At 66.4% G+C, this 26,220-nt stretch overlaps 1 protein-coding gene across 4 annotated transcripts in view; it reads right to left on the bottom strand.

Moving 5' to 3' along the window:
• GAK (cyclin G associated kinase) overlaps positions 1-26,220 on the bottom strand; it is a 64,009-nt gene that overhangs the window by 19,619 nt on the left and 18,170 nt on the right. For all 4 annotated transcript variants that reach the window (XR_011649739.1, XR_011649740.1, XM_058301919.2 and 1 more), the window contains exons 5-15: positions 23,791-23,933; positions 22,308-22,433; positions 17,657-17,746; positions 15,875-16,010; positions 14,110-14,222; positions 12,068-12,179; positions 9,474-9,597; positions 3,799-3,848; positions 3,252-3,400; positions 758-880; positions 318-451 (exon numbers count right to left, since the gene is read on the bottom strand). Coding sequence is in view for 2 of the 4 variants with exons in the window: in XM_058301919.2 (XP_058157902.1) it covers positions 318-451; positions 758-880; positions 3,252-3,400; positions 3,799-3,848; positions 9,474-9,597; positions 12,068-12,179; positions 14,110-14,222; positions 15,875-16,010; positions 17,657-17,746; positions 22,308-22,433; positions 23,791-23,933 (1,300 nt within the window). In the remaining 2 variants the exon portion in view is untranslated. The remainder of the gene's footprint in view (positions 1-317; positions 452-757; positions 881-3,251; positions 3,401-3,798; positions 3,849-9,473; positions 9,598-12,067; positions 12,180-14,109; positions 14,223-15,874; positions 16,011-17,656; positions 17,747-22,307; positions 22,434-23,790; positions 23,934-26,220) is intronic.

Raw genomic sequence — 26,220 nt, 5'->3', positions numbered from 1 at the left:
TCAAGACTGAGCACCTGTGCTGACGTGGGGCCGCCCCCTGCCAGGGCGGAGGGAGAGGCCGCGGCTCGGGACAGCCCCCGGCTTCGTGCCCAGCGCTGCGGTAGCAAGAACGACCAGACCACCAAGGGGCCCTGCACCCAGCTGCGCCCAGCTCTTCTCCCCTCGGGGCCCTGCGCCCACCTTTTCTGTCCCTCACTTCCAAGACCTTTTCCTACTCCAGGTGCAAGAGCTGCAACCCTGTGCCACGAGAGGCCTGCCTGGGGAGCACGGTGCCTGCGCGGCCCTGGCAGCCCAGGCCGCTCCTGGGTGGAACTCACCGCTTGTGGGATGGCCCGATGCCGGGCGGGCAGCGCTTCATGCTGAACATGTACACGGCGGCCTCGGCGGTGGTGAAGAGCCGGCAGAAGCACAGGAAGGCACAGACCAGCACGGCGGATGCGGCTCGCCCATCCTGCGGCAATGAGAGGGCATGTCCAGGGGCGGCCAGGCGCAGTGGCCGTCCCAGCCGAGGCCCTGTGCACCTCCCACGTGCAGCACCGGGGCGCCCCGCAGATGCAGCGGGGGACTCAGGGAGCTGGGTTCCTCTCCACGCCGCGACTGCCACGTGGCGCTCTTTGGTGCCCCTCCTGCCCCTGCGCCAGCAGCTGCCTAAGCGCAAGGTGTGTCTGCTTCGCGTGCTGTCCCTCCCCGCTGCTCTCAGGTTCTGCCGAACTAAAACCACGAAATGACGCGCTTCGCCCAGGACGCGCGCACTCACCACGCAGTGCACGACGCAGACGTTGCTGGGGTCCTGCTTCAGCCACGAGTGCATGCTCCTGCAGGTGCTGTACAGGCTGTGCAGGCTCGGCGCCCGCCTGGCCGCCCACCCACACTCGGACACCTGCGGGACAGCACACGCTCAGGGCCGCCTTGAGCCTGCGTTTTCCTTCCAGAAATCACGGCCACGCCCCCGGCCCTAGAGGCACGGCTCTGCCTTAAGTGTGAGCTTTATTTCCCTTCTCCGTCTCACTCGGGAGCTCCTCGGTGCTGTCAGACCCGCTCCGGGGCTCCTGGCTTCGCACCAGGAACCGGCGCCCGTCCTCCCCTGTGCTTGCCCGCTTACACATCGCGAAGGGCCTGAGGCTGGAAGCTCAGGCAGAGAAGCCGCCTGTGGGCACTTCTCCAGGGACCTCGGCCTCCGCCTGTCCCGGGGCCCCCGGCCTCCGCCTGCCCCCGGCCTCCGCCTGCCCAGGGCTGCTTACTGTGCGATCTGCTAAGTTCTTTTCCCCTGGAAAGCTACATGTGGCATCCAGGCTTTAAACCTGCTGGCCCTTCTCAGAGACCTGCGAAGCCGCGTCTGTCCACGGCCTCGCCTCCTGCCCACGCCGACGCCAGGGCCGGTTTGGACATTTTGGGAAGGGTGAACCTGAAGCTTCCCCCCTTCTGTCCTTGGAATAATCCCCCTCAGATCTTTTGTCTTTCCCTTTCCTTCTCTTTGTTTGAAGAAACCCTCTGTCTTTTAAGAAGAGGGTAGCAGCGCGGCCCTGGGAGCTGGCTGGAGGCTGGAGGCAGGTGCGGGTCAGCAGTTCCGAGGCAGAAGGCCACTCAGCTGGGGCTCGAGCTCTGACTTCCGTGAGCTCACGCTGCTCTGTCTCCCTCCCCTGCTCTTTCACAAGGAAAGCAACGCCCACTAAAATGCCGTGTCCTCAAGACTCGGACAACCCACAGTAAGTTTTGCTGCCGCTGACAGGAAAAGCGCTGGCTGCAGGCCTGCCCCGGGGCCCGCCTGGCCACCCCCAGTTCCTGAAGAGCGCCCGTGCCCCCCAGGCGCCTCGCTCAGCCCCGAGGGTAAGACCAGGGTGAAGCGATTCTGCAGTCCACCTTTCCTTGGGAAGTTTTTCAACTTGGAAAAACCTGACCGTGTGCTTTCCTGAGAACACTGAGCCGGCCCACGAGGGCTGCCCCGAGCCCTGGTTTGGTGGCGCTGCAGGCCTGCGCCCGTCGCCCCGAAGGACCAAGCTACAGGCCTGGGTGGCCCGTCCTGCTTCACGTCCTTCACACCTGGGGAACGGGACTAAACCCAAGGGGGAAGGGAGCGTGCCCTGACAGGTGCGCGGTGCAGCCCGGCCGACGGGAAGGTCGTGTGCTGGCCCCTGGTGTGAGCAGCCCCTGAAGCCACTGCCCCTCTCAGGACTGGGCGCGGGGCCTCTGCTCCGCGGGGCTGCCGGGGGGCCGGGCCAGGGCCTCTGCCTGGGATGGGGGAACCAGCACAGCGGGCCTCGCAGCCGCAGACCTCGCCTCCTGCCGGCCTGAGCGTGCGTGCCCACGGGTGGGGGCTGCGCCCAGGCCGGGCCTGGGCCAGGGCATGCCCACCGCACTCCGCTTCTCAGGAGCGTGCTGCCCCCGCCGGGCCCATGGCCCCGCTACTGCGCCCGATCCACACGCCTCCCCAACACGCCTTGTCCTTCAGTCAGTGGCTGTCCTCCGAAAAGAAGTGGCCCCAACAGAGCGGCCCCAAGATGTGGACCAGACGCCAGACCCTCCTGGCCCCGGCTGCCCGGCCCCCAAGACGCTGAGCTGGCGGGGAGAATGGGGAGCACGGCAGCAGCGCCCGCGTCGCCTTCCTGCCCCGACGTGGTCCCACAGGGGCAGGCCGGTGTGGTTGCCTCCAGCCTCGCGGAGGCCTGGGGGTCGGGCCCTGCAGTCTGCTGTCCTCTCCACTGGCGACACATGCAGACCCGCGTTTCAGCCCTGCACCCGCCGGAAACGCGCCATCACGAGACGCTGCCAGAGCCCGCCCGTGTCCAGGCAAGCCCTGCACCCCCTCCTGTCGCCCTGCCACGGTTTGCTCCGAGGTCCGTGCTGCTGCGCTCCCCTGCCCCAGGCTTACCGGGCAGACCCCCACCCTGTCTAACTGGATGGACCCCCACCCCCTGCAGTGGCCCTGGGCGGCCCCATGCGCATTGGACACCCTTGTGCCCTGCCAAATCAAGGCAGCTCTTCGACTTTGCTCATCAGGGAGATGCCCTGCAGCGGGTGGTGCAGAAGGAGCGCTCCTGGGGCCCCGGGCGTCGCCAAGGTCACCCAGCAACTGCCCCCACCCGGCCCTGCCCTGCAGCGCCCTGGTCTCCACCCGCTTCCCGTGGCCCTGGGAGTTTCAAAGGTCAGCCGAGGCCAGCCGAGGGCTCTGGCTGAGCTGAGAGCTAGTGGAAGAGCAGCTCTGCCTTGGAGTGAAGTCCTCCCGCTGCGCCGGGACGGCGCCGCACGCTCACCCGGTTGTGGAACCTGGAAGGCCGGTACGTCCGAGGGCACAGGTTGTAGACCGCGTAGTGGCCGGGGTGCTTGGCGTCCAGAAACGTGCGCACGTCCTCGATGTTGTTCCTGACGGCCGACTCCACGCCCTCGGCCGGGAAGGACATGACTGGAAGGAGCAGGCGCGTCACTCGCTGCCCAGCCAGGGCTCCGCCCTCTGCTGCCCGCCGGGCCCGCCACACGGCACCGCATGCCCCTCTCCAGCAACAAGGCTGCCCAGAGAGCCTTGGGGGACAGCAGGTTTCCGAGTGCCCTTCCCATTCCCATCGAGACCTCGGGGAGAAGCTGGCCCAGCCGGCATGTCCATCTGCCGGCACACGGTGTGTGCAGAGCAGGCGGCTGCACCCTGATGCCTCAGAGGCTGGGAAGGAGCCCTGGCGCCCACCCTCCGTGCGCCCCACGCTGCGCCTGAACCCCGGCAGGGCACGCTTTGGGGTCCGTGGCCTCGTTAAAAGGTCCCAGGAAAGGGGAAGCAGGAGCGCGTCCTCCTCCGCTTGGCAAACGCACCAGCAATCCTGGACGTGATGTACGATATATCCAGGTCTCCCTTGGCGTAACTGAAAGCGAGAGGAAGGGGCGGTCAGACGGGGGACGGGGCAGCTGCGGCTGAGCAGACGCGGGGACCCACGCCCAGCAGGGGCTCTGGGACACGGGTGCTGCGGCTGCGACCACAAGGGGCATGCTGGTGCGTGCGTGTGCATTGCGGCATGCACGTGAATGAGTACATGTGCGGTTCTAGCACGCTGCATGTGGGTGAGTGCACACATGCGCACGCGAGCGTGTGTGTGTGCGACGCGTGTGCGTGTGCAGCTGGCACCCGAAGCAGAGGCAGGAGGGGAGCGGCTCCCTGCAGAGGGAGGCACAGGTCCTGTGGACGGCGTGTCTCCAGTGCTGGCCGGCTGAGGGCGGGCGGCAGCAGGGCAGAAGCAGGGGGCGCAGAGAGCCTGGGCGTGGTGGCGGCTCCACGGGCTGCACCCTGGTCCCCGCTCCGCAGCAGGCAGGCCCGGGCACAGTGGGGCGCCCTAGACCTGCAGTCGGCCTACACACAGAGCCCTAAAACCCCTGAAGAGATGTGTGGGCAGGGCCGTCCGAGGCCCCCTGCGAGGAGCAAGGCAGCATTGGCCCTGCTGGACAAGGCCCACCCAGCCCGGCAGAGGCTATGTGTGGGCGGCAGGGAGTGCAGGCTTGCTCAGGACGGTGGGGGCCAAAGGTAAGGCAGGGGTCAGCAGTGGCCAAGGGCAGGGACAGACGTGGGGAGTGGGTAGAGCATGGCCTGCACTGAGCGCCATCTCATGACCATGCACGGCCCTCGGCGTGAGGAGAGTGCTGGCCGGGTGGCTGTTGGAGGCAGAGATCCCCTGCCCATGCACGCCCACCCTCCCAGAGACACGAGGTCAAGGAGCCTCGGGCCACAGCCCTGTCCGGGGCATGGCTCTCGTGGGGGACCCAGGATGGGTCCTCGATGGGCGCTGTGGTCGCGGGTCTCCTGCCCCTGCCTCGGAGGGACAGAACACCCAGGGCGGCGCTGGGCGCACAGGCGGCCGATCCTGCACTGGCCACGCACTCACTCACGTTTGTCACAGACGCCACAGGAAAAGCAGAACCACAAAAAGGAGCGTGGCCCAGTCCAGCCTGGCGCTCCAGCACGTCCAGGGCACACTAAGGGTGTCCGCCCGGTGCTGCAGGCAGCGGCCAGCAGAGGAGGGCGGCAGCCGTGAGGACAGGCCAGCGCCTGACAGGGGCAGGGGCAGATGTCCCCGAGGCTGGCAACGACCGCTGGCCCCCAAGGTCAACCCTAAAACGTTCTGGTTTCCTCGGCTGCTCAAGCAGACACCAGGAACGGGTCCATTTAAACAATGGAAATTTAGTCACTCAAGGTTTGAGGCTAAAATAAAGACCAAATCAAGGAGTCATCAAGGCAGGGCCTTCTCCTGAAGACCAGCTGCCAGGGGTGCTGGTGCCTCCGCCACTCGCAGGGCCTTACGCTGTCTTCCAGGGCCACCCCTGCCCAGCACCCGGCTGGCTCCCCTCCACCCTCTCTCCCCCTCCCTCCCTCCCTCCCTCTCCCTCTCCCGGAGTCCACTCCTCTTATAAAGGACTGGGTACAGGATTTGGATACACCCTCACTGGGCTGGGCCCCACACACCTTACGTGAGGCGGTCTCCTAGGGGTCCTACTTACAGTGGGTTCACTCCCCCAGGAACGCATCAGACTTAAGGCCCTGCTTTTGGGGGATATGTACAGCTTCCCACTACCACACTCCACTGTCTGGACCCCAAAAAGACATCCGTTCCACCATAGGATGGAGAAAGCTTCAGTCCCTTGAAAGGAGGCTCTGTACAAAGCCTCGTCCCAGTGGTTATTGTGTGGTCCACCCTGGGGCACCCTGAGAATGGGGTGCCTGCTTCTGATACACAAGGAGGTCAGCCATAGGGTAGAGGAACACAGGCCACAGTCCCAAATGGTTCCAAAACTCAGGGCAAACCCCGTGTTAGATTTTAAGGTCTGAGAGTCGTCTCCGGAATGATGTTTTGTCCTTTGGCCTGATGGCACGGCTGCCCTTCCCCTTCCAGGTGGTCTCCCAGAACACCGAACACTCGGGTGCAGGCTCCGCCCTCCTGGAAGGCCCCGCCCTCTCCAGGCACTGAGATGCCAGCTCCACCCTCCTAGAAGGCCCCGCCCTCTTGGACAGGCCCCACCCTCTCCAGGCACTGAGGTGCAGGCTCCGCCCTCTTGGACAGGCCCCGCCCTCTCCAGGCACTGAGGTGCAGGCTCCACCCTCCTAGGCAGGCTCCGCCCTCTCCAAGCACTGGGGTGCAGGCTCTGCCCTCCTAGAAGGCCCCGCCCTCTTGGACAGGCCCCACCCTCTCCAGGCACTGAGGTGCAGGCTCCGCCCTCTTGGACAGGCCCCGCCCTCTCCAGGCACTGAGGTGCAGGCTCTGCCCTCCTAGGCAGGCTCCGCCCTCTCCAAGCACTGGGGTGCAGGCTCTGCCCTCCTAGAAGGCCCCGCCCTCTTGGACAGGCCCCACCCTCTCCAGGCACTGAGGTGCAGGCTCCGCCCTCTTGGACAGGCCCCGCCCTCTCCAGGCACTGAGGTGCAGGCTCCGCCCTCCTAGGCAGGCTCCGCCCTCTCCAAGCACTGGGGTGCAGGCTCTGCCCACCTAGAAGGCCCCGCCCTCTTGGACAGGCCCCACCCTCTCCAGGCACTGAGGTGCAGGCTCTGCCCTCCTAGGCAGGCTCCGCCCTCTCCAAGCACTGGGGTGCAGGCTCTGCCCTCCCGGTCAGGCTCGTCCTGGGGTGCCTGGGCAGGCTGGGCCCTTTCAGGACATGGCAGCAGCGCTGCTCCTGAACAACAGGGTGGGAAGCCCGCCCCCTCTGAGTCCTGGGGAGCCACCCTTCCACACACACGGGTGGGCCCCTCTCTTGGCCCAAGACAGCGTCTTGGTGCAGACCTCAGCTTCCAGGATGTGGCCTTGCTGTGCCTCTCCCTCCCATCTGTCTCTCCTCTGCCCCTCGTGCGCCGGCCTGGCAGGTCTGACTTGCCAGCTTCAGGTCAGGACGCCCCTCAGGCAGCAGGACCTCCCAGCCCCCTCCGGCCCTGCGCCCCCGGCCCTGACGCACTGCACGGCCGCAGCCGGCCGGCTCACTTAACCCTCGCGAGACTCTATCCTCTGGGCATTTGCTTTCCAGAAGCTCAGCGTTTCCCAAACTACCAGTTTCTGGTTTCCTTGTGCCCAGGAGCTCAGGTCTCAGCTCGTCCTCTCCTCTCAAGCTCTCCTGTAAGCTGCAAGGAGAAGGCAGGCCACACTGCCCACGTTTAGTTGGGAAATCTCAGCTCAACATCCAGGCTCCTCATTTTCAAGTTCTGCCTTCCACCTGGCACCAGAACATCATTTTGCCAAGTTCTCTGCCACCTTACAACAAGAGTCGCCTTTGCTCCAGTTCGCAATGACACATTCATTCTAGGCCCTTATCGGAAGTACCTTGAGTGTCCAGATTTCTACCAGCAGGCTCTGCAGAGCCTCAGGCCCTTCTGGCAAGCTCCTCCTAATCCTCCCTGCTGTTCCACTGCCCAGCTCCAAAGCCGTCTCCACAACGCTGGTACCTTCAGTAGCAGCGTCCCACTCTCCTGGTACCAAAACCTGTTTTAGTTTTCCGGGCTGTTCAAGCAGATATGAAATGGGCTGGCTTAAACGACAGAAATTCGTTTATGAATTATGAGTAATTCAGCCTCAAAACCATATAACTTACAGTTTTGGGTTTTTTTTTTTAAGACTTATTTACCCACTCCCCCACCCTGCTGTTTTTGTTGTGTTCATTCACTGTGTGATCTTCTGTATTTCTATTTTCTCTTCTTTCTCCTCTAGGATTCACTGGGATTCGATTCTGGGAACTTCTGATGTGGAGAGAGATTCCACCTCACTTCTTTGTCTCTGCTGTGCTTCACCTTGACTTTCCCCTTCTTCTCTCTTGTTGCATCATCATCTTGCTCAGTGGCCCAACTGCATGGGTACTGGCTCAGCACGCGAGCACTGGCTCACCCTGCGGGCACTGGCTCGCCACGCGGGCATTGGCTTGCCGCGTGGGCACTGGCTCAGCTGGCTCAGCACGTGGGCACTGGCTCGCCGCATGGGCACTGGCTCAGCACGTGGGCACTGGCTCGCCGCGTGGGCACTGGCTCAGCACGTGGGCACTGGCTCAGCACGTGGGCACTGGCTCGCCGCGCGGGCACTGGCTCAGCACGCGGGCACCGGCTCACCCCACGGGAACTGGCTCACCCACGGGAACTGGCTCGCCGTATGGGCACACTTTCTCTTCTTTTTCACCAGGAGGCCCCAAGGAACGAACACGGGTCCTTCCACATGGCAGGCAGAGGCCATATCACCCACTTTCCTAACTTACAGTTTTAAGGCTAAAACAAAGTCCAAATCAGGAAACTGTCAAGGTGATGTTTTCTCCCCAGGGACCCGTGGCGCTCTGGGACTGCTGCCAGCGGTCCTTGGTCCTTGGCCCTTGGCCTGTCACGTGGCAAGGCACATGGCAGCGACTGCTGGCCTCTCCGGTACCTTCCGGGTATCTCCACTCCAGCCTCCAGCCTCCTGTGGCTCCCCCTCCCCCCAATCCACTCCACTTACCAGGGACTCCGTAGGAGGCCCGAGCACCCACTGGTGGGCCTCGCCCTCCCCAAAGCAGCCTCAGGAGGGCTCCTGCCTCGCTGGGTCCCAGCCCAGAGCACGGGCTGACTTGAAGAACTTGCTTCTCTGGGCACACACACCAAAACATGGGCCAAGAAGGAAGCCTCCGGGCGCGGGCCAGGTGCTGGAGCCGGGGCGCCCAGGGCCTAGAGGACTCGGCACCCAGGGCCAACAGCCCAGCGCCGGGCACTTCCGCCTGTGCGTGCCCCACGGTGGGGTGAGGCGCTCCAGCCGCAGACTCACGTGCAGCCTCGCCTCGCCGTGCCCACAGCTCCAGGTGCGGCGCCCAGCATCTGGGAGGACGAGGCTGCGCAGGACTCGCCACACTACCCCCTAGGCACGGATGCACTCGGAGCGGCCCCGTGTGCTGTGTGCAGCGCGCAGCTCTCGGTCTAGCTCTCCTCTGCCTGCGCCCCCATCGTCCAAAGCTCAAAGCCAAGGCCTGCACTAACGACAAGGCCCCCTGGCCGCCCACTCGCCTCCCGGCAGCACTAAGAGCCCCAATGCTGCACATCTCGGCAGGCGTCACCGAGGCACGAGGGCCTCCTGGCAGCCCCGCCCGCCCACCTGGAGACGGGTTCTGGCTCCTCAGCTCAGTCAGACCCACCGTGGTCTTCGTCCTGAGGGCCGGACGCTCGCAGACACCCCGAGCCTGCGTCTCCCTCCTGAGAAGGGGCGCCCCAGCGTGGCCCCACAAGGCTCTACCCAGCACCTGCGCGTTGCGATGGCCAGGTTCTAGGGCTCTGGCCGGCACCAGACTCTCTGGAGCCAGCGCCTGCCCAGAGCACCCTGATCCCCTGAACCCCTGATCCCCTGATCCGGCCCTGAGTACCCCCTGACCTGCAAATGACAGGGTCACTGCACACAGGCGGGTGGGCAGCCTGGGGGCTCCCTGCTGGCCCCTGGAGCTGGGGGCACAGGAGCTCGAGGCAGGGTGTGCACGAGGCGGGGGCAGGTGCGGTGGGCACCGCATGAGTGCTTACTTACTTGGCCACAGACTGGATGACCTTGGAGGAGGTGTCCTTGAGGTTCGTGAAGAGCCGCTCGGTGCCCCCGCGGAGAATGTCTAGGAGCCCCCCGTAGGGCTGCTCGCACTCCGCCACGGCCAGGCCTGGGGACAGACAGCAGCCCGGTCCAGGGGAGCCAGTGCTCTCGTCTGGGCCGCCACCCTCCCTGCCCGACCCCTCGGAGGCCGGGGGAGGCACCATCCAGGCTCAGCCTCAGGAGCCCCCGCCGCGTGGACTGAGGCCCTGGGTCTGCCCCCGTAGACTCGCGGGTCTGTCTGTGGCCGCACTCTGCCATCGCAAAACCCACGCCAAGGGCGCAGCGCTGCAGAGGCCCACGCGCCAGGGGGTCCTGTGGACAGCCTGGCCACCAGGGCAGAGCCCCATGCAGGCCGTCCCATGTGCTGGAGGCTGGGCAGCAGGTGCCAAGGGTCCCAGGCATGGAGAGCAAGGGCAGACCCCAGCGCACAGCATGGCCCCCACCCGAGGGCAGGCCCGGGGGGGGACACGGCCAGGGCTTCAGGAGGCACCAGGCTAGAGACAGCGGGGGGCGGTGCAGCAAACCCAAGGGGCAGCAGGTGTGCAGGTGGCTGACCCGCCACAGGGCAGGGGCCGAGCCGCCGCAGGAAAAGGCTGACCCACTGCAGGAAAAGGCCGATCCACCCTGGGCAGGGGCTGAGCTACCACAGGCAGGGGTTGACCCACCGCGGGCAGAGGCTGACCCACCGCGGGCAGTGGGTGTGGGGTGGGGGTGGCCAACCCGTCCACAGCCGACGCTGGGAGCAGGCAGAGCTCTGATGCTCTCGCCACTGGGCCCCACACCCTTGGCCGTCCCACACGGCAGAGGAAAAGGCTGACCGCGGGTCGCTCGGCATTAGGGTTAGGGCTGGGGGCTGGCTGCAGTGCCAGGCTGGGTGCCCCCAGGGGACGAGGGGTGAGACCCGAAAGCAGGCTGAGCCACGGAGAAGACTGACGGCGCCCCCCAGTCCCGTGGCAGGCAGGCTGGACAGAGCCCGCTCCTGGCAGCACCGAGCACCCACCCAGCGGCCAAGGAGGCAAAGCAAGACAGGGCAGAGGGCGGAGGTCCGGCCTGCCCAGGGGGCTGCCAATGCCCAGGCCGGCACGGGGCGACCTGAGTCAGTAGAAGGCAGGGGCTACTCTAGAGCACGTCTCTGTGCCTGCAAGTCCTGTCCTGCCATCCTCTTCCGTGGCCTGGAGCTTCCTTCTCGGCCAGGGCCAAGGGACCCCCGGCGAGCAGGAGGTGCCGCCGAGGAAGAGAAGCAGAGCTGGGGCGGGGAGGAAGGCCCACACAACCCCACACCCGCCCAGAGCCCCAGGCCCAGGGGCCAGCCGACAGCAGGGCGGTGCTGACCTTCCCGTGGCCGGCTATGCTTAGCAGGCTGCGCCTTCTGGTGAGTGGCTGCGTTTTGGAGGACCCCTGGCCCAAATCGGGAGTACCACCTCCCCTGCCAGGAGCCTGAGTGGTCTCACCAGACAGCCCATGTCAACTGCAGAGCTGGCCTCTCAGCACACTCGGGCCCCTGTGCGCCCCACCTCAACAAGGTCGGGTGCCTGCCACGGGGGCTCAGCGAGGCAGCCGACAGTTGAGCTCCCGCAGGGGCCTGCGGTGCACCCTGCAGACCGCTGTGATTTTGGGCCAGAATTCCCAGAAGCCCCAGCACAACATGCCGCAGCACATGCCACTCGAGAGCCCAGTGCTGGCTGGCCAACGGGCACCGGCTGATGGTCGCCACGAAGAATGCAAAACCACACCAGGACCTGCCGCGCAAGGCAGGCCATGGCGGGCCGTGGCCGAGGCGCTGTGTGGCAGAGCAGGACGGTCTGTCAGGACACAGTCCCCACGAAGGCAGGAGCCTCCTCCACCAGGCCGCTCGCCGTGACCTACAGGACGGTGGTTATGACGGGAGGCCCACGGCGGGCAGCGTCGCCTGGAAGCCCGCCAGACGAGGCCAGCAAACAGAAAGCCTGACGCAGGGCGTCAGCAGCGCCACGCTGACGGCAGCCATCTGTCTCGTGGCTGGGAGGAGCTGGGCAATGACGAAAGCCCCCGTCCGGGGCTGGGCTGACACAGAGGTCAAGCCAGGCAATGGCCTGACCATGTAGGCAGGTGGCAGAGCAAACGGGGCCACCAGGGAAGGCCACATACAAGGCATGCGTCACGTAGGACCCGCCGGTGCCCGTGAGAAGCCCTGGCCAGGTCCTGAAGGGGTCGGAACCGCAGGTGACAGCGAGGTGTGCTCGCCTGAGCCAGCAGGTGCGGGCTGAGTTGAGACACAAAACGCCAGCCAGGGAGGCGGGCGGCAGGGGCCGTGGACCAGTGGCAACTCCAACGCTGCAGCCCGAAGCCGGCAGCCCCAGGGGCCCGGAGCGCTCTGGGCCGGGAGACACACAGGCGGCACGTGCTCCCCGAGGGCAGGCAGTTCGAGCGGTCCCAGCCGCAGGGCCCAGAGTCGCCTGCCACCTCCGGGAGCGGAGGTCAGTCCATCAGGCTGCAGCCTGGAGCAGGCATCCCGACGCCGCGTGCCATGCACAGAGATGCAAATGGCAGACACTTACCTGCACTGTGCCCGCTGCTCGCAGAGCCTGGGGGGCGCGCGCTGGGGCACACGGATGGGGATGGCCCTCGGGCCGGGGCAGTGTTCCCGTGGCCTCCGTTCTGCTCCAGGAGCTGTGGAGTCAGAGCCAAGGACGCTGGGTCGGTGCCAGCCTCCAAGGAGCAAACCGCCACGCACCCCGCACGCGGAGGCCACGTCTCGACAGGACGCCGCAGGCCCCGGGCTGCTGCGAGTTCCGGCTGAGGCAGGCTGCCACGGTCAGCCCGTCCTCTAGGGGAGAGCTCACTGCGGGTCTAACCGGCCGGCCTGAACCCAGCACAGGCCAGGTCTGACGGATAACCCCCCTCGAGCAGTCCTGGGACCGGATGCCGGTGCTTCGCTTCTAACACACCAGGCGAGAGCACACTGCACACTCGGGGAAGGAGGCCCACTGTGCGCCGAGCTCCCTGCACCCCCGGGTGGGTGCGTGTGGCCCCAGGGGCTCTGAGGCGAGGGGTGCTGAGGGAGAGACAGGGTGGGGCCCAGGGCAAGGGCGAGGGACGAGGGGTGTGGCCAAGGGCAGAGCTGGGAGCCCGGTGCAGACGCCGTGCGCGGCAGTGCCAACGCACACCAAGCGCAGCGCCAGGCTGCGGAGAGTTCTGGCAGTGGGGCCGAGGGGACGGCAGGGCAGCCAGGCGAGGGAGGTTCGAGGCATGTCCACACGGCCGAGGAGCCCGGTGGCGGCTGCCCACACGCCTCCAGCGAGCGGCAGACGCCGGGAGGGCGCGCTGGCTTCCGGAGGCGTGGGAGCGAGGGTGGCGGCGCTTGGGGCACTGTGCGGGGAGGGCAGACGGGCCTCAGCGTCTGCAGTTGGCAGACACAGAGGACGCAGAAATGCCCCGTGGGAGGGCAAGTCCCGCAGCGACCGAGGGTGAGAGTCAGGGCCCGAGCAGCAGAGCAAGAGGAGGTCGCGGGCAGGGGGCGTGGCGTGCGAGTTGCCGGTGCGGCGCCGCTGTCTCCTGGTTAAGGGGTGAGCTGCGCAGGAGCCCGTGGGCCCCTCCCCAGCCCTGCAGCGCGGGGCCCTGGCCGTGGCCAAGAGCAGACCCCAAGGCAGCTCTGAAGCGGGTCCGGTGCGGCCTGGGCCCTGGGCCACTCAGAGCCTCAACATGAGGTCCAAGGAGGGGGGAGCAGGCGGCCCTTGACCGGGCGGCGGGTCACGTGTTGACGGCAGGTGCTGGGGTAGAGCCGCGTGCGCCGAGGAAGCATGCTCTTGCACCCACCCTACCCGGGCGGCAGCGAGGCTGGGCCTGCCGGGGTCCCAGATCCTCCCCGCCTGGGCCTCTGCCACAGCGTCTGGGAGCAGGGCCGCGCCCGCGGGCAGGAGCCGGAGGCAGGGCGCGTCCTCGGCTGCAGGGTTTGCTCTGAACGCAGAGGAGCCTGAGCGAAGCTGCCCGGGGAGCGGAGCCACAAGCCCCGGCCTGAGGCGCGACGCGACGCCCCAGGACGCTGTGCCTCGGCACCGGCCTGCCCCCCGCTGGGGCCCGGGCGCCCCCACCGAGCCCCTCCTGCCGCTCGGCTTCCTGGGAACACGCCCAGCTGAGTCGGGCGGTATGACCCCGAGGCTGGGGCCGCCCAGGGAGGCAGCCCGGCTGCGGCCAGGACGGCGGAGCGGCCCAGGCAGGGCACGGTCACCGCAGCGAGGGCCCTCGGCCGGCCCTGCGGCCCCCGCGTGCTGCGTGCAGTCGGGTGCCATCAGGTAAGTCCGACGCGCTGGGCACTGCAGGACAGGGCCGCCCACGGCTCTCTCTCGCACCGGGTCCTGCGTGCCGCGTCCCAGGCACCAACCCCAGGGCAGGCGGCGCGGGGCAGCGTGGCTCAAGCTCCGGCGCGTCCCGTAACACCCATGTGGACACAAGCTTTCCAGGAGGCCCCTCGCGAGGCGAGGGCTCATCAGAGCACGCAGTGTGCTCAGTGCCCTCAGCACGCACAGGTACCAGGAACAGCGCAGGCCGAAACCAGCCGCCGGCTGCACATGCCGAGCGCCCCCTCCGTCCCTCTCCGTACCTCCGTGATGGGCAGCTTGGGGTTCACGTTCCTGGCAGCCGCGATGTCCTGGAGCTGGCTGACCAGCTCGGTGATGGACGGCCGCTCCCTGGGGTCGACCTTCAGCGTGGCACCTAGGGCAGAGGCAGGCTGAGCGGCCCCAGCAGTCCTGCCTGCTGGGGACCCCGGGCGGCCCACGGTCCTGCCCTCACAGGGGCTGCCGACGCCCGGGGCCCCTAGCTCCAAGTAGGTCACCGTGTTTAGAGCAACCAAGTGAAAGGAAAACGGAAGAGCAACACCGAAGCGGGAGAAAGTTACCAGGAGCAAATACAAATACATACAGAAAAAAGGCTTGAAGAAAGCCCAACGCCCTGGGACACGGTCAGCAGAGCAGCCTGGGGAGGGAGATCCCATAGCCCGAGGCTGCAGGGCTGAGGGCAGCAGGGCTGAGGGCTGCAGGGCTGAGGGCAGCAGGGCTGAGGGCTGCAGGGCAGCAGGGCTGAGGGCTGCAGGGCTGAGGGCAGCAGGGCTGAGGGCTGTAGGGCTGCAGGGCTGAGGGCAGCAGGGCTGAGGCCTGCAGGGCAGCAGGGCTGAGGGCTGCAGGGCTGAGGGCAGCAGGGCTGAGGGCTGCAGGGCTGCAGGGCTGAGGGCAGCAGGGCTGAGGGCTGCAGGGCTGAGGGCTGAGGGCAGCAGGGCTGAGGGCTGCAGGGAGGAGAGTAGCAGGGCTGAGGGCTGAGAGCTGCAGGGCGGAGAGCAGCAGGGCTGAGGGCTGCAGGGCTGAGGCCTGCAGGGCAGCAGGGCTGAGGGCTGCAAGGCTGAGGGCAGCAGGGCTGAGGGCTGCAGGGCTGAGGGCTGCAGGGCTGAGGGCAGCAGGGCTGAGGGCTGCAGGGCTGAGGGCAGCAGGGCTGAGGGCTGAGGGCTGCAGGGCTGAGGGCAGCAGGGCTGAGGGCTGCAGGGCTGAGGGCAGCAGGGCTGAGGGCTGCAGGGCTGCAGGGCTGAGGGCTGCAGGGCTGAGGGCAGCAGGGCTGAGGGCTGCAGGGCTGCAGGGCTGAGGGCAGCAGGGCTGAGGGCTGCAGGGCTGAGGGCAGCAGGGCTGAGGGCTGCAGGGCTGAGGGCTGCAGGGCTGAGGGCAGCAGGGCTGAGGGCTGCAGGGCAGCAGGGCTGAGGGCTGCAGGGCTGAGGGCAGCAGGGCTGAGGGCTGCAGGGCTGAGGGCAGCAGGGCTGAGGGCTGCAGGGCTGAGGGTAGCAGGGCTGAGGGCTGAGGGCTGCAGGGCTGAGGGCAGCAGGGCTGAGGGCTGAGGGCTGCAGGGCAGCAGGGCTGAGGGCTGCAGGGCTGAGGGCAGCAGGGCTGAGGGCAGCAGGGCTGCAGGGCTGAGGGCTGCAGGGCTGAGGGCAGCAGGGCTGAGGGCTGCAGGGCTGAGGGCAGCAGGGCTGCAGGGCTGAGGGCTGCAGGGCTGAGGGCTGCAGGGCTGCAGGGCAGCAGGGCTGAGGGCTGCAGGGCTGCAGGGCAGCAGGGCTGAGGGCAGCAGGGCTGAGGGCTGCAGGGCTGCAGGGCAGCAGGGCTGAGGGCAGCAGGGCTGAGGGCTGCAGGGCTGCAGGGCTGAGGGCAGCAGGGCTGAGGGCTGCAGGGCTGCAGGGCTGAGGGCTGCAGGGCTGAGGGCTGCAGGGCTGCAGGGCTGAGGGTCGAGTGCAGCAGGGCTGAGGGCTGAGGGCTGAGGGCTGAGGGCAGCACCCTGCCCTCTCCAGCGCCCCAGCACCACGCGTTCCGGGGACAGCAGGGACTTACGAATGAGGTCGTGGAAGACGGTGTAGCGGCTGTCGCTGGCGGGAATGGAGTACTTCCCGTTAACAATTCGAAGCTTTGCTCCGTCCTCGAAGGGGTGATGCCGGAAGCACAGCAGGTACAAGACGCAGCCCAGGGCCTGTGGTGAGGGTGGAGGAGGGAGCACTGCCGCGGCCCTCTGGGGAGAGCCCAGGCTCCCCGGGGCTTGGAGTGGATGCCGCACGCCGACACCCCAGCCGGCCACGAGGAAGTCCCCCCCCTTCCTGACCACTGAAGCCAATCGGCACGACAGCCACGAGCAACCGTCTTCTCTTTAGGGCAAAACGTCCCTTTTGAGATGAAGAGCCTCTGGCTGCAGCGTTCTGGAATCTGGGGTGCATTCAGCACCTACAGGCGGGGGCGGCGCAGAGCCCTGGAGGAGGGAGCCCCTCCCTTGGCAGGGGGGAAAGCACTGCCACCGGGGCCACTTTGGCCCCGAGTGAGTGCCCAGGTGGTCCATGCCTGTACGTGCAGGTTTAATATTTAAGCACAAAATCAGGACAAGCAGCAAAGGGACCCTGACCTAAAACATCCATCTCTCCACGCCGACAACTTGCTCTCCCCAACACCTGCCACCACACGGCAACGCAGGGCGGGCCAGTCCCAGGAGCGCCACGCGGTAAGGAAGGCGCACACCGAACGTCCGCGGGGACCGAGACCCACCCTGTCTCCGGGGCAGCTCGTCCCGGAGGAGGCGCAGCTCGAGGCAGCGCTGGTCGGGGCAGGAGACCCTGGGGCGCTCTAAGTGCGCCGTGGGGGAGCCCCTCCCAAAGCGAGGCCCGGGCCTGGCGCCCGACTTCGCACCCAGCCCCAGGGAGGCGGCCCCCGGCCCCCGACACCCCGCCCAGGGAGAGTGCCCGTTTACCCGGGGCCCGGGGCCTCGGCCACGCCGTGTCTGCGCGTCTGCTGCGGCGGCTGGGGACGAACGCCAGCCGTGCGGGCGGGCAGCTGCACTCACGTGGCTGGCCCCCGCCGAAGCCCTGGCTCGGGCGTGGAGGAGCTGCCTGCCGCAGGCCCTGCGCGGAGGCCCCTGACCCCACCGTGTGCTCCCTGGGCTGGTCGTCCGTCCCCATAACCGGGGCCTGTCGGGGCTGAGTGCCCGGGCCTTGTTGGGGGGGCCGAGGTGGGGTGGTCAGGAGACCCCTGGCTGGTGCGCACACTGCAGACATGAGCCTGGACCCTGCGCTCCGGCTGCTGCTCTACCACAGGCGCAGGACCGCCGCCCCACAACTGCCATGCTTGCCCTGTGCCAAAGGACAGGGCGGCTCTGCGCGGGTGGGGCCCGCGGCGTGGTCGCAGCAGGGGAAGCGCACCGAGGCTGAAGCGGGGGAGCCTACGGACACGCACCCAGGGCGCAGCACCTCCACACGGCACCTCTGCTCCCCGGCGGTGCGGGAGGGAGGGAGGCGGTGCAGACGGCACTGGCTGGCACCTCAGGCCAGGGCCCTGGCGCACCCAGTGCCCAGTGCGCACCACGGCGCTAGGAGCTCTGCGTCCAGCTGGGCTGGCCACAGCTGCCGGAGGCCTGGCGAGGTGATGGTGCCGCGGGTCCCGAGACCTCCGGGGGGACGCACGGCCTCCGGCCAACCCGGTGACCGCGCAGCTGTGGCCCCAGCGGCGACTGCACAATGACCTCCCCGCAGGCGGCTTCGCGTCAGCTCACCCCGAGGCCCAGGGGACTCGAGAGAGGACAGGGGGCGAGGGCACGCGCCGGTTCGCCAAGGCAGGAGCAGGGGAGGGCCTCACCCAGATGTCCTGCTTCTCGCCGATGGGGAAGTTCGAGTACAGGTCGACGGCTTCCGGCGTCCTATAGATGGGGGTTGTGTTCCTCGCGAGCTGAAGGAGAACAAGCGTGTCAGAGAAAGACCGGTCCAAGGAATGTTCTTTCACATCGGTGGCCTGCAACTTCCCCAAGTGTACAAGTGTCAGACCTGACAGCGAGGAAGGACACGGTGAGTGGACACTTAGCCACGTCCTCCCCTGCTCGGGGGACCCGCGGCGGCTCAAGGACACGGTGCGCAGACGCTTAGCCATGTCCTCAGTGCCCTGCTCTCCAGCCATGACCGCCTTCTCCTGCAGACCGGCCGACACCAGCCCGGGGTGCACCACTGCTCTCCACGAGCCTCCGCTCCGAGTCTTAACAGAACGGCTGTGCCGTGCGGTCAGTCTGCACCTCGCTCTGTGGGTTTGGAAGGAGACGCGAGTCTCACTGAGCTCGAGACGGGCGCCAGGACAGCTGCATTCTCATCAAGTTTTGTGCATTAAACAACGAGCGTCTTCTGTAACAGCAGTTCTGCTGCAGTGAACACACTGGCAGAGGCGCCGCCTGGGACGGTCACGTGGCCTAGAAGCACTTCCCTGCGCACTCCTCGGCCACAGAGGGAAAGCGGTAACTGCCCGAGGAAAACCTGCGCTGAGCGTCAAGGTCAGTGCCGCCTCAAGACTGGGCAGGAGGTGCTATGGAGGACCCGCCATCCTGGTGGTGTCCCCCAGATGCTGCTTAATCACAAGAACACGTCAGACAAACCCAGACGGAGATAGTCGGCCAAATGCCTGACCCACACTCGCCAGAAGTGGGGGGCAGGAAGGGGGAGCAAGGACTCCACGTGTACGCTGTGCTCGTTGCGCCCGAGACCCGGGGGCTGCGCTGGTGACCGCCCAGGAGGCGGCAGGCGCCTCGCCCTGCTGGGGGACGCCAGGCTCAACCCCGGCGAGTGTGCGCGCGTGGCCTGGTGACACCTCGTCACAGCTTTTTCTCGGTTGTTCCTCATCACCTGCACCCCAAAACCCTGAAGGCTTTTTAACCGTGCAGATGAAGAAATCACAGGACAGTCAGGCCTGCTTTGAAACGTCCATGATCTTAAAAGACACATCGCCTAGTTTAAGCCTGAAAAAAAGAAAACACTTCCTCATTTTGAAACAGAGACCTCCGAGGAAAAAGCTTATTAAGGGTCTCCATGAGACTGGCTCAGATGAAAGCTACACTCCTCCCTGTGCTGAGGTAAACAGACTGATCGTTCCTGCACGAGGGCCGGGACAACTCGCCCTGCAGCGTTCGGCGGACGTTCTGAAGGTTCTGACGGTTCTTTTGGGGGTGGGGAAGGGAGTCCGGGGATTCCCGACCCAGCACCGGGCAGGGCTCCGCGGGGGTGTCTGCTGGCAGGATCGGGGGCCCACCGCGCAGGCGGGGGCGCAGGGGCTGCTTGTGGGCTCTGCGCCACACAGTTCCCACCTTCCCCGTGCAGGTTCTGGAGCTGATCGGACGCGCCCAGGCTGGGTGCCCCCCCCTTGCTCATTTCTCTGCTGGACCTGGCCTGGGGAGGGGCCTGGGGGTGCTGCTGGGTGCCACAGGGCGGGAGGGGGAGGAGGCGTGCGTCCTCCGGGGGGCGAGGAGGTGCAGCCCTCAGCCCAGAGCTCGGGATGAGTTCCACAATGCCAGCAACACGCGTGCCCCCGCGGCTTGGAACAGGAGGGAAACACTCGATTGTTCAGTCACAGACAGAGCGCCCCCAATGCACTGCGAAGCCACAAGCCGGGAACTCCTGTTTAAATCAGCTCTTCTCTATCTTTCATGTCCAGAAATAATCTACAACTGTCCAGTTTGATTAAATGTGCGCTGGGCCATCTCCGTCCCTGGCGGAGTGTATGACAAGACCCAGTTCGTCCACACACGGGGTCTCGCAGTGGCCGGGGGTGGGTGGGTGACGTGGTGGCAGCCGGTGCCCGGGGAAGCCCACAGGACCGGGTGCTCCAGCAAGCCCGCAGCGGCAGGACGCCAGCAGTCGGCCAGAGGCGGCGGCCGTGGGGGCGGCTCCCTGGAGCGGGATGGGACGCTGGACGCGTGTGTGGACAGGCAGCCTGGCGCTTCCTTCCCCGCTGCTCTGAGTTGGTGGGGAGCACCCAGGCGTAAGGAGCACGTGGGAAGTGGGGGGGCTGCGGAAGGGCCTGGGTGGTACTGGGCTCAGCGGGGAAACCTGGGCTGGCCTCGAGCCACCGAGCCGGAGGCCGGGCTGCAAGCCGCTCAGGACTGAAGAAGCACGCCCTGTGCTCCAAAGGGAAAAAGCCACGTAGAGAAGTGAAGCCCTCTGGGAAGACGAGGACGCGTGAGCAGAGCGCACTGTGCCCGGCTCTCACACCTCCACACGTGAGACGTAATGGCAGTCGGGCCCCAGGCCCCTGACGTGTAAGCACGGACCTTGTGACAAGAGCATGAAGGTGTGGGGACAGAGCCTAGTTCATGTGTGCTATCGACACTAAGCATCAAAACAAACAAGGCTGTTATAGATTTAGGGTGATTTGAACCCTGTGGTAACTACAAGAAAATAACAGAAAGTGTCCAGGTTCATAGTCAGCACTTAAGAGTGCAGGTTACTGGCGTGGGGGCAGGGGACGGGGAGTTCATGCAAAATGAGTGGAGAGTTTGGGGTGAAGAGAAGCTCTGGTAATGGGGGGGCACCAAAGACACTGTGATGTGAGGAATCCCCTGAAGCAGCGCTCGAGAGGGCGGGGACGAGGGTATTTATGTTGCATTTATGTGTCTACAACAAGGCGGGGGGGCTAAAGAGATAATGACACCTATATACAGCACATGACACTGCTGGGATCTAAGAATGGAGGCGAGAAAAGACTCAGAAGAACCTTCCTAGGACATGAGAAAAACCTGGAACAGAGGATGCACGCTTCACGCCTCACTCAATTCCCTGACTTGAACTGTGCCTAAGGTGGTTACACAAGTGAATCTCCTTGTTCACAGGAAACACACGTGGAAGGAGTGCGGCGTGAGCAGCCTGCATTCAAAGGTTCCACGGGGAGAGACAGGTACATGGACGAAAGACCGACACGGCAGAGAGGGCAAAATGTTAAAACTGGTGGATCCAGGTACCTTGGGAGGCAGGTTATGCCAGAGTTCTTTGCGTAGGGCTTACAGAATTTTTGCAGCTGTCCTGTATATTTGAAAGTATTTCCAAGTAAAAAGTTAAAAAAAAATTGTTTGGCACTGTACTAGACGTGACTGGCTCATAACTGCTTTGATACAAAACCTGAGATCTTCCTAGGTTCGCTGGTGATCTACAAGAAACGCTAATGAGGTTTACAGGGATTACGGAATCCGTCCATTCGATAGGCACTGCTGGGCGCCAGGGAATAAAATGTCCTTTACAGGAAGCCTGCCCGGTGTGGCATGTTCCACAGGAACTGTCACACCTGCCCCCTCAATTCTGCAGCAGTGGTCGAGGACGAGCGCGGGCCCCGCACACGTGGGCGGGGAGCCAGAGCCCGCGGAGGGCGGCGAGGCTGAGCGAACTGGGCAGGCTTCTGCCCGGAGCAGCCCTGTGCGGCCACGCTGGCCACTGCTCAGAGCCCCCCTCTGGGCGGCCTTCAGCCTGGACCGCCCGGCCCTTCGGCTTTAGCTTCCCCCGTCATTTGTACAGTTTATGTAGACTTTCAGTTGAAGAGACGTGCACGAAGCCTGAGGGCACAGCTCAGGGGCTTTCCAGCAGTGAGCCCACCAAGGAGCCCCCGGAGAGGGCCGTGCCCCACTCCACCCCACCCCTCCACTTCTGGTGCCACAGACCCACTCTGCCCGCCTGACACCGCGTCCAGGCAGGGTCACAGTAGAAGCCCCTCCCCATGGGCGTGCTGTGTGTGGACCCCCCATGGCTGTGGGGTGTGGACCCCGTGGCTGTGGCTTGTGGCCACCCATGGCTGTGGGGTGTGGTTCCCCGTGGCTGTGGGGTGCGGCCCCCCGTGGCTGTGGGGTGCGGCCCCCCGTGGCTGTGGGGTGTGGCCCCCCATGGCTGGGGGGTGCTGTTCTCCATGGCTGTGGCGTGTGGCCCCCCCGTGGCTGTGGCTTGTGGCCCCCCGTGGCTGTGGCGTGTGGACCCCCGTGGCTGTGGCGTGTGGACCCCCATGGCTGTGGGGCGCAGCCCCCGTGGCTGTGGCATGAGGATTCCCATGGCTGTGGAGTGTGGACCCCGTGGCTGTGGGGTGTGGACCCCGTGGCTGTGGCTTGTGGCCCCCCGTGGCTGTGGGGTGTGGCCCCCCGTGGCTGTGGGGTGCGGTTCCCCGTGGCTGTGGCGTGTGGACCCCCGTGGCTGTGGCGTGTGGACCCCCGTGGCTGTGGGGTGCAGCCCCCTGTGGCTGTGGCGTGGGACTGTCCACCCCATGTGCAGCCCTGCCCAGCACCGCCCGGCACTCGTGTACCCGGCCATCTCGGGGCTTTCCTGGGTAGCCTCCCAGACTCCCGAGACTCTCCGAGCCAGGCTGAGGCGGGAGGCGGAGCCGGCGGTACCCGCGCACGCTGCCGAGGCCGCCCCGGCCCTGCCTGGGAGGGAGCGGGCGCGGCTGCACGGGGCGCCACGGGGCTGCCCGGAGGCCCACCCGCAGCAGCCGCCCTCACCTCCTCCTCCACCATGGCGCGCTTCTGCGCGCTCCAGCTGTAGTCGGGGTAGTGCGAGGCGGTGGTGGCGCTGCCGAAGTCACACAGCTTGACGGTGCCCTGGTCGCTGAGCAGCAGGTTCTCCACCTGCGGATTCCAAAACGGGGGGGGGGGGGGGGGCGTGAGTGCGGGTGCCGGAGAGAGGCCAGAGCAGGGCATGCGACCCAGCGTCCCCACCGCCCCGCCCCGCCCACGGGGTCTTCGGGGAAGGGTGGGGGGGTGCTGTGCGCAGAAACAGGAGGGGCCTCAGCGTGGTGAGGATGGGATTCAGACAGCAGGAAGCAAAGTGGCCTTTGTCAGGCCAACGGGGAAAATGCTGTGTCTTAACTTCTTCCAAATTCGAAGTAAAAAAACGCCCTTTTCTATTTTTAGGTACCAGGGGCTGAGGATTGAACCTGGACCTCGTGTGGGAAGCAGGCGCTCAACCACGGAGCCACGTCCACTCCCAAAATGTACTTCAGAAAAAGTGAAGGAAAAACGTTAAACTCAACCATACTTGAACAAAGATAACCCAGTGAATACTGTGGGCCACCCAGGAAAGTCTTCAGAAAAGTCAAGTTGAAGGTGAAAAAAATATAAACAGAGGTCCAACGAATCAAACAAGCAATCCAACAGAAAAAAGACACAAAACAAACAGGGAAATAAAGCACCAATGACTATATACATAACATCTGACCTTGTTACTAATCAGAAAAATGCAAAAAAATAAGCACACTGGGGGTCCAATTCCCACCAGCCAGGCTGGCAAAAATTAAGACGGCACCTCCGGGCCACAGGGCCACAGGCCTCCAGCTCCACTATCCTGGGAAAGCCACAACTCCATTTTGGAAAATCGCTGGGCATCATCGGGAAAGCTGACATGGACACTGCAGCCCAGGAATTCCTCTCGGAAGGGTTAGCCTCCGCGGGCTCGGTGTGTGTGCAGGAGGCGCGGGCTTCCAGAGGAGCTGCCGGAGTCCAGCAGCCCCGGGAGGCACCTTCCGCCCAGCGCAGTGGGGGTGCCGGGCAGAGATGCGCTCCGCGTGAGGCGGGGGTCCTGGGGTGGCGGGGCCAGCCAGGCTGGGACGTGTCCCTGCTGCCCTGGCAGGGATAGGCCTCTGCTTCAACTCCTAAGTCCAATGAAGGAAGCACCAGGCTCAAAAGCTATTGCCTAAGAGCCAGAGAAGGGGCACGGCAGTGCAGGACAGGGGCGGGGGGCAGGAGCCAGGCGCCCGGGGTGGCCCAGCGGCCCCGCGCGGCCCTGGACGGAGACGGGCGCAGGCAGGAGCACGCCCACAGGAGGAGCAGAGGGAGGGCTGAGCCCCGGGACCCCGTGGGAGGCCGGGCACAGGGACGCTCCCAAGCACCCCGCTCCGATGAGAAGCTCCACCCAGACCTCAGAGCTCTCAAGCAGACCCTCAGCCGACCACGCCGTGGACGAGGCACGCCGCGTGGGCGCCGGTACCTTGAGGTCCCTGTGGGTGATGGGGGGCCTCTGCCTGTGCATGTGCTGCACGGCCCTGCAGGCCTGGTAGAAGATCTTCAGGACCGTGTCGCACGGCAGCGGGCCCTTCGCCTCCACTCTCTTCACAAACTCCACCAGCTGCCCTGGAAGAGACGACGAGCCCGTCACGAGTGGCTCCCCGGGACGGCCGCCGGCCCAGGACACCGCTGCGACCACCTTCCCGTGGTCTGGCGCAAGCCCGCCACCTGCCCGCGACCTGCGACTGGGAAGAGACGGCGTGCCGCGGGGTCTGAACTGTGCTGCGCTCCAGCAGGCGCCTGACTTCCGGAAGCCGTTCCCCGAGCACTGAGGTGCCCGCTGCTGGCACCCCCGCAGACACCCCAGGCGGGGCGGGAAGACGGCGGCCAGAAGGGGCAGCGCAGGGACAGCGCCACGTGCACAGTGGTCAAGACGGCCACAGGCCACACCCCCACCAGCCGCAGTTCTGGAAACATGACAACGGCGCAGATCCCCGCACATGGCCCCAACGCCCTCGGACCCAACGCTCTCAGCCCCAACGCACCAACACTCTCAGCCCCCAACGCTCTCAGCCCCAACGCGCCAATGCCCTCAGCCCCAACGTGCTCAGCCCCAACGCGCCAACGCCCTCGGCCCCAATGCCCTCGGCCCCAACGCTCTCAGCCCCAACGTGCCAACACTCTCGGCCCCCAACGCTCTCGGCCCCAACGCGCTCAGCCCCAACGCGCCAACACTCTCAGCCCCCAACGCTCTCAGCCCCAACGCGCCAACGCCCTCGGCCCCAACGCGCTCAGCCCCAATGCCCTCGGCCCCAACGTGCCCAGTCGACGTTCGGCTGGCCCAGCCCCCCCTAGAAACGCACGTTCTTCACGTGTCCCTGCGGGGGCGGCGAGCTGCAGTCACAGCAGCGAGGGGCCTGCCCCACGCAATCCAGGAACCTCGTACTTGCTCTCAATGGAAAGACCACACACGCACAGCCAGTCGTGCCGTGAGCGAGGCGTGTCCTCAGCCAACGGGCCCACTGCAGGCCGCTGCGCTGCTGTCCTGGCCCCGCCCCGCGTGGCACCTGCTGCTGGGGCCGCCCACCTCCGCCTCGAGCACGAGCCTCTCCACCAACGCCCCAGGGTGCGCCTCGACGGCTGCTCTAAGCACCTGGCCGCAAACCGCCCCCGAGCCCATTCCCAGCAAACCCACGCCTGCTCCGCTGCCCAGACCCGGGCACCCGCCCACCCTCCTGCAGCTCCTGCACAGCCGCCCGACACCAGGCAGGCCCCCCGCCCGGCCATCTCCCCCGCCCTCCCGCACCCACTCCCCCGCAGCCCCACCGGCCCCGACTCTGTCCCTGCCTCAGGACCTGGGGCTCGCTCTGCTGGGACAGCCGCCCCCGAACTGCACCACTGCGCCTCCACCCCCTTTCCAACTTCCTGTTCCCCGGGGCAGGTAGAGTAGGACAGTGCTGGGCTCAGGCTGGAGGCTGTGTGGACCACAGGCAGTCTGCTAGGCCTGGGGCCGCAGGGCCGGCCCAAAGGCCCGCACGTGTCCAAGCGCGCGTAGCAGAGCCCACTGCTTGGGGCCACGCCTGGGCGCTCACACCTGTGCACCGAGGGACTTGATGCCGGCGGCACTGCCCGCCCAGCTCAGCCTCGGGCTTCCCTGCGGTCCCACCAGCCAGGAGCTGCACTCCACGCCCTCCAGGCTCAGTGGGCAGGCATGCGGCCCCCTGCCCGCGGGCCCCTGGAGGGCGGCAGGGCTGCAGGGTGAGCACGGCCCGAGCAGGAGGAGTGGCTGGGGGCGCGCTCTGCGTGGGCTGGAGAGAGGCGGCAGGGTGAGCCTGTGAGGGGGAGAGCACCCAGGCCTCCGGGCACCGCCGGGCCCCGGCCCCCGTGGGGATGGACAGCCGGCTCGGGTGTGCGTCTGCGTGGCAGGCGGCGGGGAGCCCTGGAAGGCGATGGCGCGCCACCCCCCCTCCGCGGGGGGGTCTGCAGGGAGGCCTGGAAGACGCCTCCCGACCCCAGAACCCTCGTCAAAGGTCCTTCCAGCCCCCACAGGCTGTAATCCCACCTGTGGACGCGCCCCTGCCACCCAGGCCCTTCCAGGAAGGGCCTCCACGCAGGGCCTCTGCGGGCACAGCTGGCAGGAAGGTTCCCTGAGACTGCAGGAGCCCGGCACAGTGTCAGCCGGCAGCGCCACCGGGTCCCGCTGCCCAGGCCAGGGAGAGCGCCGCAGCCTCCACCCGGCACGGAAGGCAAAGGGGAGACGGGCATGGCCTCAGGCTCCTCAGCACAGCGGGGTGGGCTCGGGGCCAAACCGCACCTACTGCCCCACAGACCCACCTCTGCCCCTTTCCCAGAGTGCTCAGAGACGAGCGCAAGGTCACTGTGCCAAGCTCTAGCCCACGTGGGGCCTGGCCTC

This window comes from Dasypus novemcinctus, chromosome 1, assembly GCF_030445035.2.
Source record: "Dasypus novemcinctus isolate mDasNov1 chromosome 1, mDasNov1.1.hap2, whole genome shotgun sequence".
NCBI classification, from domain to species: Eukaryota; Metazoa; Chordata; class Mammalia; order Cingulata; family Dasypodidae; genus Dasypus; species Dasypus novemcinctus.
Note: the sequence above shows the minus strand (reverse complement) of the source record. Positions and strands in the feature narration are given on the sequence as shown.